Source organism: Mobula hypostoma, chromosome 9 (assembly GCF_963921235.1).
Source record: "Mobula hypostoma chromosome 9, sMobHyp1.1, whole genome shotgun sequence".
Taxonomy (NCBI): domain Eukaryota; kingdom Metazoa; phylum Chordata; class Chondrichthyes; order Myliobatiformes; family Myliobatidae; genus Mobula; species Mobula hypostoma.
The window spans coordinates 103,692,726-103,702,669 of record NC_086105.1 but is presented as its reverse complement, the minus strand read 5'-3'; the positions used below and the strand labels follow the sequence as shown (position 1 = coordinate 103,702,669).

The 9,944-nt window shown below is 40.5% G+C and overlaps 1 protein-coding gene across 5 annotated transcripts in view; it reads right to left on the bottom strand.

Moving 5' to 3' along the window:
* Positions 1 to 459: 459 nt before the first annotated feature.
* Positions 460 to 9,944, bottom strand: part of rhbdf1a (rhomboid 5 homolog 1a (Drosophila)) — a 387,291-nt gene continuing 377,806 nt past the window's right edge. For 4 of the 5 annotated variants that reach the window (XM_063058802.1, XM_063058799.1, XM_063058801.1 and 1 more), the window contains 2 exons: positions 8,303 to 8,456; positions 460 to 2,721 (listed from right to left, as the gene is read on the bottom strand). In XM_063058802.1, the coding sequence (XP_062914872.1) occupies positions 2,302 to 2,721; positions 8,303 to 8,456 (574 nt within the window). In that variant the 3' untranslated portion in view covers positions 460 to 2,301. The remainder of the gene's footprint in view (positions 2,722 to 8,302; positions 8,457 to 9,944) is intronic. The other variant, XM_063058803.1, reaches the window with a different exon arrangement.

The following is a 9,944-nucleotide window of genomic DNA, read 5'->3' as shown; positions in this document are numbered from 1 at the left end:
TATGGCGACAAGAAAACAGGTCTCAGGGTTGTATATGGTGACATATATGTACTGTGATAATGAATTTACTGTGAACTTTCCCATGGGAAACCTGCAATTATGTAGTGATAAAATGTATCTGGGTAATTTCCATCATAGGTGTTAGGTGTAGTCATGAATAATAATGTTTATTGATGTAGACTTGCTAATGTACAAGTCCTCATATTTTTTTAAAAAATCACACTTAAGAGGCAAGCGGAATTAAATGTCTGATGTAATATAATTTAACAATTTGTGGTTAAGATGAGGAAATGCCTTAGAGTTAGTGTCATAATTGTTTCCTGTCACTTTAGACCATAAATTATATCCAGCAAAGTTAATAAGTTTGAACAGTACTATTTTGAGATTTAGATTAAATATATACAATGTTCTTTCATGAAATTATGCAAATTTAAAAAATTGAGACTGTAATGATCTGTGTATTTCACTGATTAAATGCATATGTTTCTCGTTCACTTTATTTGGTTGAATTTTCCAATGCATCTTTGAGGATGAGGTGACAGGAAAACTGTGCCTTACAAAGAAAACTCAAGGCAGTGGCTCAGAGAACACCACCCACTGCCCATCTCACCTATTCCCAACCTTGCTTTTCTTGTGGTGATACCACCCTATCACATCAATGGGGTGAGCCGAGATTGGGAGCAAACGGCTCCTGCCACATGGACTTCAGCATAGCAAGCAAGCTGTTGTGTAGGGTTCCTACAGGAAGGTGTGCCCATGCAAGTAAGTTCATGTGGTATTGAAAAAGGCTCTTCAGCCATTCAAATCCACACTGACCATCAAGTACACATTGCACAAATCCTAACCCTGTTATTTTCTTCTCCCCTCAATCTTATTAATTACTCCAGATTCTATCTACCACTTACCAATGCACTAGGGGGTATTTACAATTGCTGATTAACATGCCAGCCTGCACATCTTTGAGACCTGGGAGAAACTTGGGGCATCTGGAGAAAATCTATCATAGAAAGAATGTGCAAACTTCACACAGTCAACACTGAAGATCAGTTTTGAATCTGGGTCTTTGGAGTTGTGAGGAAGCAGATCTCCCAACTGCACCACTGTGCAGCCAGAACAGCTGAAGTACAGGCACCAGTGGGAGTCTGTGGTCATCACCCAAGGAGTAAGGGAGGCACTCTATTCAGACCCAGAGATTTTTCAATGAGGATCTTGGATTTGCTATGAATGAATGACACAATGTAAAACTGGAAACAGACTGCCTTCATTACATTTCTTGAGGATCTCTAGAATATCAAAATTAATTGATTGTATTAGAAAACTTTGCACCTTAATTTCCAAACGTGAAGCAGACCCTTGTGGTTTGTAACAATAATCCAACCATATAATACAGCCAATGAACTTTTATTGTTGTCAGAAACAAGGTTAGTGTTTATAAACTATCAAGTTTAATCACAGATCCAATTTCTGTCACTTGCAGAAAATGTATTCCCTCAAAATACATCATGAATGAAATGGAAAACAAGAAACAATAATTCAGTTATGGCTAGGATTCCTTTTTTTCTTTAAGTTCCATCATTCTGATATTGGGTATGAGTATTAATTTAATCCAGATCCATTTAGGTTGAAATTCCATGTCTGTGACTTATCTACCTGAAACCAGGAATACGATGATTCTAAAAATTTCCAAACTCAAATAAATGGCAGAGTTCACAATAAGTGGGAAGTGAGGAGGAGGGTGTGACAAGAGTTAGATTTTCCTGAAATGATTATAAATGTAAAATTTCATGTGTTTAACAGCGATCTTCTATTCTTGAAATCTTATATGTGATGGTATCATTTCAAGAGCAAGCCGAGGGAAAGATGATGACAACATTCAAATTTAAAACTGAAGACTCAGTAAGGCTTCGATGATGTATTCTGCAAACTTGCAGTCCAGTCAGATGGTAGCTAAAACACTACCTGCAATTTATCACCACTTTAGCAGTAGTAAACAATACAAGATTTGATTTAGTGCTAAAACTAGTGTAATACAAAATTGGCAGCACAAAACATTGGTTCAAAAATAATGGGGAAGGCACGTAGGTCATACTTAGAGATGGTGTCCACAGTCCAGAGATGTAACTTGAGCATCAAATGCTAAGTGTAATTATTTTTTTAATTAAAAAAGACATCAGGTGAGGAGTTGAAGGATTACTTGAATATCACCATCAAAATCTTGGTAAATTCTTCTTAAGGACTCCATGATGCAAATACTGTTGACAACCAAATCTGTAACATTGATTGATGCGCCTTGAAGACTGACTAATGTAGATGTGCATTGAGGTCATATTTTTCACAGAATTTATCTGTGAAAGGAATACAAGTTAGGTATTCGCACCATTCACAAGTTATTGGGTAGACGTAAAACAAGACCACTAGTCCTGCAAACAGTCCTACAAAGATGACAAGGAAGATCATGATCTGACATCGCTTGCGGTACAAGTCAAATCTCCCAAAGCTGATATATGGGAGGAAGGCAAATGATAGGAAGAATCCACTGATGAAGCCAGATATATGGGCAAAATTGTCAATCCACGGGAGGAGACCAAAGGCGAAGAGGAAGAGGACGAGAGCCACCAGTTTGACAAATGCCTTCCAAGGTCTTGCTAGGATTTGCCAACTCTGGAAGAGCTCCACAAAAAGACAGGCAAGGATACCAAATTGTGATCCTGCTGGTCCAACCTTAAATAAAAAAAAAATATATATTTTTAATGTACTATTTCACAAAAAGTGCATCTTCCCAACTTAATATGACTGCTCCCCCATAAAATTCACTTTTGCAAAGGCCTGCTTTAAGGAGCAATTTTCTTTTCATCTGGCTGCCAGTAAAGTTTTATTTTTTCTCCACTGCTTTAGTCAAAAAAAGTTGACTATATCTTGACAAAGTTATCTTCCTAAAATTGAGTAGAGATTAAAAAAGGCAGGAGACTGGGGCTGAGAGGGAAATAGATCAGTCATGATAAAATGGTGGATCAGTCATGATAAAATGGTGCAGCAGACTCGATGGGCCAAAATGGCTAATTCTGCTCCTATATCTCATGTCCTAAATCTGTGGCAACTGAAGACTCTTGCGTCCCAAAATGGAAGCACTTCTTCTATTTGACATTGTTCTCACCTGTTAGATTCTGCCTGATGAACAGAAAGTAGTGCTAAGTGCTCAGGAGGGTCACACATGGATTGTTCCTGCACACAACCTACATAGCAATTAACAAGACTATGCAAGGTACATTCACCTCTCTGTGGGCTTGATGTTAAGATGATGGGGCACCCTGGAGCACCACTGCAACTATGTAGGGGAACACTGCAGCCAAAAGAACAGAACACCCTGCAGCACTGAGACTAACAGTCTGGGGCACCCTGTGGTAGTGTGACTGTCATTAAATGAGAAGCGTGAAAAACTGTCACTTAATAGAATGAATGACAACTCTCAGTAGCAGGCATAGCTTGATTACACACTTGGGATATTAAAAACCTTGGTTGACTCACTAAAATGTAACAGCTTTGTTCTCAGCACATTGTTCAGAAATTTGGTGTAAAATTTGTAACACTGACACCGATTGTCAAGTCCAGTGTAAAAGTGCTCTAAGTTCACAAAGGGCAATCTTCTTTCTTGAACAAAGCTATCCTTCATGTAACCGTTGTTGAATCACTGAGTCTGAGACACAAAGAATCCGGTGGGTTAGCTGGGATTCAATGTCAGGGTTTGGTGTGGTCACCTAATGACAGTTCTAGTCCTTTAGTGTTAGGAATGGAGAACTTTCTATGAGGAACTTCAAACATCATGCACTAAATTTTCTTCTGCACTCTGGGTTTCTGCTCTTCATTTACTGTTCATCTTTCCACACTGCTGAATGTTTCCAGCATTTTGTTTCAGCTTTCCCAAGGCCCTCTAAGCAAGCTTGATTACTCCATAGCTAATTAAGGGCCATATAATTATGTGTAGCAGTAATCTGATTTGATTCATACAAGTTCACCTGGTATCCTTGCAGCTAGTGATGTTTTTGGGGGAGTGGTGAGGGCGAGAGGAGGGCTGAAATTTTCTTTTCCATTAATTTAAGCTCTATCAGGAAATCATTCAAAGGGTTGAAATGGATAATAAATCAGTTAGGATGGAATGGCAGAGCAGACTTGAAGGGCTGAATGGCCTAATTCTGCTCCTATGTCTCATGGATAAGTACTTAGCCTGCTGCAGTGCCCAAAAGGCTAGTTGTTTACCAACTTTAGAAAATGACAGCCCAGTCCATAATTGTCATAGAAGTTGAAGCTCATTATGGTATTATACTTTTGGAAAGCATTTAGACTAACCTATCATTACCACTGATGACTGCAATAAAGATGAAAATTTACAGCCCAGCCAATGTTTTTCTTCTTTGTTAACTAATGTCAGATTCATTTAGTAAAACACCGAATGCTGTGGGGAAAACTACATCAGGTAAAGCAGCCAACCTACTTCAGAATGGTCTTTCAACCTCAGCAGCCTTTGACATAATCTGAATATACCTTCATTAAAGTGACACAAACAGCCAATTTAAAAACATGCTAATGGACACAATTAGAAGGTGGTGGTTGCAAAATTACAGGGTTCTGGTTTAAAAATTATTCAGACTGCCTCCGCCTTTTAAAATTGTAGTACATCGTCGATGTTTACCTCAAAGCTACCAGCAATTTGCTCCTACCAGCATAACAGACATTTTGCTGCTTATGAATCATAACAAAAAATTGCTCTGTCCAAAATTATCTTCACTGCCTTTTGTGCTTCTTCAATACAAGCAACTACAAAACACTTGTATAAACAAGTTGCAGTTCAAAGCCATCTTTAGAGAATGTATTCAATCAGCTAATTATGAGAAGATTTCAGATGTCAGGAAGACAGGCAGATGATGGGGCAAATTTGTAGCCATTGGGATGAGTTGCAGTGCAATAAAGTTGCAGTACCAAATGCTGGTCTTAAGGTGTTATACTTAAATGCATGCAGCATAAGGAATAAGGTGGATGATCTTGTCGTACAGCTACAGATTGGCAGGTATGATATTGTGGCCATCACTGAGACGTGGCTAAAGGATGCATGTCTCTGGGAGCTGAACATCCAAGGATACACGGTGTATCGGAAGGACAGGAAGGTAGGCAGAGGGGGAGGCGTAGCTTTATTGGTAAGAAATGATATTAAATCATTAGAAAGAGGTGACATAGGATTGGAAGGTGCAGAATCTTTATGGGTTGAGCTAAGAAATCGCAGGGGTAAAAGGACCCTGATGGCAGTTACATACAGGCCTCCAAACAGCTGCAGTGATGTGGACTACAAATTACAACAGGAAATAGAAAAGGCTTGTCAGAAGGGCAGTGTTATGATAATTGTGGGGGCTTTTAACATGCGAGCGGATTGGGAAAATCAGGTCGGCACTGGATCTCAAGAGAGAGAATTTGTAGAATGTCTGCGAGATGGCCTTTTAGAACAGCTTGTTGTTGAGCCCACTAGGGGATCGGCTGTACTGGATTGGGTATTGTGTAATGAACTGGAGGTGATTAGAGAGATTGAGGTGAAGGAACTCTTAGGAGGCAGTGATCATAACATGATTGAGTTCACTGTGAAATTTGAAAAAGAGAAGCCGAAATCTGATGTGTCGGTATGTCAGTGGAGTAAAGGAAATTACAGTGTCATGACAGAGGAACTGGCCAAAGTTGACTGGAAAGGGACTCTGGCGGGAAGGACGGCAGAGCAGCAGCGGCTGGAGTTTATGCGAGAAGTGAGGAAGGTGCAAGACAGGTATATTCCAAAAAAGAAGAAATTTTCGAATGGAAAAAGGATGCAACCGTGGCTGACAAGAGAAGCCAAAGCCAAAGTTAAAGCAAAGGAGAGGGCGTACAAGGAAGCAAAAAATTAGTGGGAAGAGAGATGATTGGGAAATTTTTAAAAGCTTACAAAAGAAAACTAAGAAGGTCATTAAGAGGGAAAAGATGAACTATGAAAGGAAGCTAGCTAATAATATCAAAGAGGATACTAAAAGCTTTTTCCAAGTATATAAACAGTAAAAGACAGGTGAGAGTAGATTTAGGACCGCTAGAAGATGATACTGGAGGAATTGTAATGGGAGATAAGGAGATGGCGGAGGAATTGAACGAACATTTTGCATCAGTCTTCACTGAGGAAAGACATCAGCAGTATACCGGACACTCAAGGGTGGCAGGGAAGAGAAGTGTGCGCAGTCACAATTATGACAGAGAAAGTACTCAGGAAGCTGAATAGTCTAAAGGTAGATAAATCTCCAGGACCAGATGGAATGCACCCTCCTGTTCTGAAGGAAGTAGCTGTGGAGATTGCGAAGGCGTTAGTGACGATCTTTCAAAAGTTGATAGATTCTGGCATGGTTCCAGAGGACTGGAGGATTGCAAATGTCAATCGGCTATTTAAGAAGGGGGCAAGGAAGCAAAAAGGAAATTAGAGACCTGTTAGCTTGACATCGGTGGTTGGGAAGTTGTTGGAGTCGATTGTCAAGGATGAGGTTACGGAGTACCTGGAGGCATATGACAAGATAGGCAGAACTCAGCATGGATTCCTTAAAGGAAAGTCCTGCTTGACAAACCTATTACAATTTTTTGAGGAAATTACAAGTAGGCTAGACAAGGGAGATGCAGTGAATGTTGTATATTTGAATTTTCAGAAGGCCTTTGACAAGGTGGCACACACGAGGCTACTTAACAAGATAAGAGCCCATGGAATTACGGGAAAGTTACATACGTGGATAGAGCATTGGCTGATTAGCAGGAAACAGAGAGTGGGAATAAACGGATCCTATTCTGGTTGGCTGCCGGTTACCAGTGGTGTTCCACAGGGGTCCGTGTTGGGGCCGCTTCTTTTTACGTTGTACATCAACGATTTGGATTATAGAATAGATGGCTTTGTGGCTAAATTTGCTGATGATACAAAGATAGGTGGAGAGGCTGGTTGTGCTGAGGAAATGGAGAGTCTGCAGAGAGACTTGGATAGATTGGAAGAATGGGCAAAGAAGTGGGAAATGAAATACAATGTTGGAAAGTGTATGGTTATGCACTTTGGCAGAAGAAATAAACGAGCAGACGATTATTTAAGTGGGGAGAGAATTCAAAGTTCTGAGATGCAACGGGACTTGGGAGTCCTCGTACAGGATTCCCTTAAGGTTAACCTCCAGGTTGAGTCAATAGTGAAGGCGGCGAATGCAATGTTGGCATTCATTTCTAGAGGAATAGAGTATAGGAGCAGGGATGTGATGTTGAGGCTCTATAAGGCGCTGGTGAGACCTCACTTGGAGTACTGTGGGCAGTTTTGGTCTCCTTATTTAAGGAAGGATGTGCTGATGTTGGAGAGGGTACAGAGAAGATTCACTGGAATGATTCTGGGAATGAGAGAGTTAACATACAAGGAACGTTTGTCCGCTCTTGGACTGTATTCCTTGGAGTTTAGAAGAATGAGGGGGACCTCATAGCAATATTTCGAATGTTGAAAGGCATGGACAGAGTGGATGTGGCAAAGTTGTTTCCCATGGTGGGGGAGTCTAGTACGAGAGGGCATGACTTAAGGATTGAAGGGCACCCTTTCAGAACAGAGATGCGAAGAAATTTTTTTAGTCAGAGGGTGGTGAATCTATGGAATTTGTTGCCACGGGCGGCAGTGGAGGCCAAGTCATTGGGTACATTTAAGGCAGAGATTGATAGGTATCTGAGTAGCCAGGGCATCAAAGGTTATGGTGAGAAGGCAGGGGAGTGGGACTAAATGGGAGAATGGATCAGCTCATGATAAAATGGTGGAGCAGACTTGATGGGCCGAATGACTGATTTCTGCTCCTTTGTCTTATGGTCTTATATTCAGATAATGAAACAGTTGAACTGTGCTACTGCAATAGTGCCATCTACAATGTTAGAAGGCTTTCTTTAGTGATGAGGAATTACTTACTTTTCTCAGCTCTGGTGAGTATATATTTGATCCCTGTGGATTTAGCAAAGGGGCTTAAAAAAGAAAGACAAGCGGCTTCCTTTGCTAAAAATAGCAAAATTGGTTTTAAAGTTTGGTTGAAGCCTGGAGATATGTTGAGGAAATTTCATCAATTTCACTTCAGCTAGGACAACAGCTATGTACCATAGAAAGCCAAGTGAATTTATTGTCATGTGCCCAAGTACAGTAAGGTACGGGTGCAATGAAAAACTTGCAGCAACATCACAAACGTATCGGTTCACAAAAAGTACAGAATGTAAATTATACACAAGTGCATTGCCAGAAGGATTTACCCACCTCTGCTCGGTAAGGGAGGAATATGGCACTGGCCAGGTTTCCTGTAATCCCACTCAGGATGTAGATTATAGATATCCGAAGCCACCCCGCCAATTTTTCCAGGTCCCTAAGGATTGTCATTTGGAAGCAGATGGACACAAAGCAGTGGAGAATCCTGTGGGGTGATAAAATAAATGAGTGTGACCACCAACGTACACTTTCCATGTATCAAAAAGGGCTTTTACTTTTGTCACTCGAAATCATAGAACTCTCCAAGCCTGTAAAACAACACATGATCAAAATTTTGTACACCATACACACTTGGAATTTAGAAGAATTGGGGGTGTCCTCATTGAAACCTAACAAATGTTGAAAGGTTTCAATAGAGTGGATGTGCAGGGGATGTTTCCTACGGTGGGGGAGTCTACGACCAGAGGACACAGCCTCAGAATAGAGGGCATCCTTTTAGAATGGAGAGGAGGCTGAATTTCTTTAGCCAAAGAGTCAGGAATCTGTGAAATTCATTGCCAGTCCTCTGTACTGCCCATAGTTTGACAGCATTCCCCTCAGCTTCGACTGAGAAACATGTAAACATTCAATTCAAAAACAATAACTGTGCCCAGGCCCAACCATCTTCATCTGCTTATTAATTACGTTCCCTCAAATCAGTACACCAGAAGGGGAGATGTTTGCTTATGACTGAAGAGTTCAATCGATTTACAGTATTTTAGAGTTTCGGTAGTCTTTCATACTCACATGACCAGACTACACTTCAGGTTTGGGCCAACTCGTAGGCATAATCTACCAGTAGGTCTTTGAGATGTGGGTGGAAACCAGACCACCTAGACTAAACCCTTGTGCTGACAGAAAACGTGCAAGATCAACATGGACAAGATCAGAAATCAGAATTGAGCCCGAATCGCTGGAGAAGCCAGGCAGCAGCATTTACTGCACTCATAGTCATCATCTTTGAGGGCTATTAGAATGGGAAAATATGAAGTCTGGATCTTCCAGCTACACAGAATCCATCTGCAATAAATTAACCTTTGACACACTGCTCAGAGTTTCTAGAGTGAGACATGAACTCATAACCATCCAAGTCAGGACACTAGTGATAACAACAGAAGTGTGGCTGGCTGGCAAGAATAACACTACATCCAGTTAAAAACAGGAAATGCTGAAATCACATGGATACAGTGGAGAAAAAGACAACATCTCAGGCTGTTGTGTTTAGCTTTTGCTTCCAGATCCTGTCTCTTGTATTTTGCTACTATATCAAAGGGAACCTAAATCTGAAAGTTTTAGAGGTGACCAGCGTTCTGCTCAAATCATTTACTGTGATTGACTAGCATGGTGAGCACTTTATAACATGGGGCATTTAAATGGTACAATAATTGGATTAAAAGAGCATTAAAAGTTTCTGTAGTACAGCATGTAGGTCAAGTGCGTTTGCTTAGTCATTGATGCAATACACATGATGTCAATTTATAGGAAGTTAGTGATAAAAAAATCAAAAAAATATTTTCTCTATTTACTGGCATTTAGAACATAACAGCACAGTACAGGTCCCCTGGCCAATGATATTGTGCTGACCTTTTAATCTGCTTTAAGATCAATCTAACCCTTCCATCCTACATAGCCCACCAGTTTTTTTCTATCATCC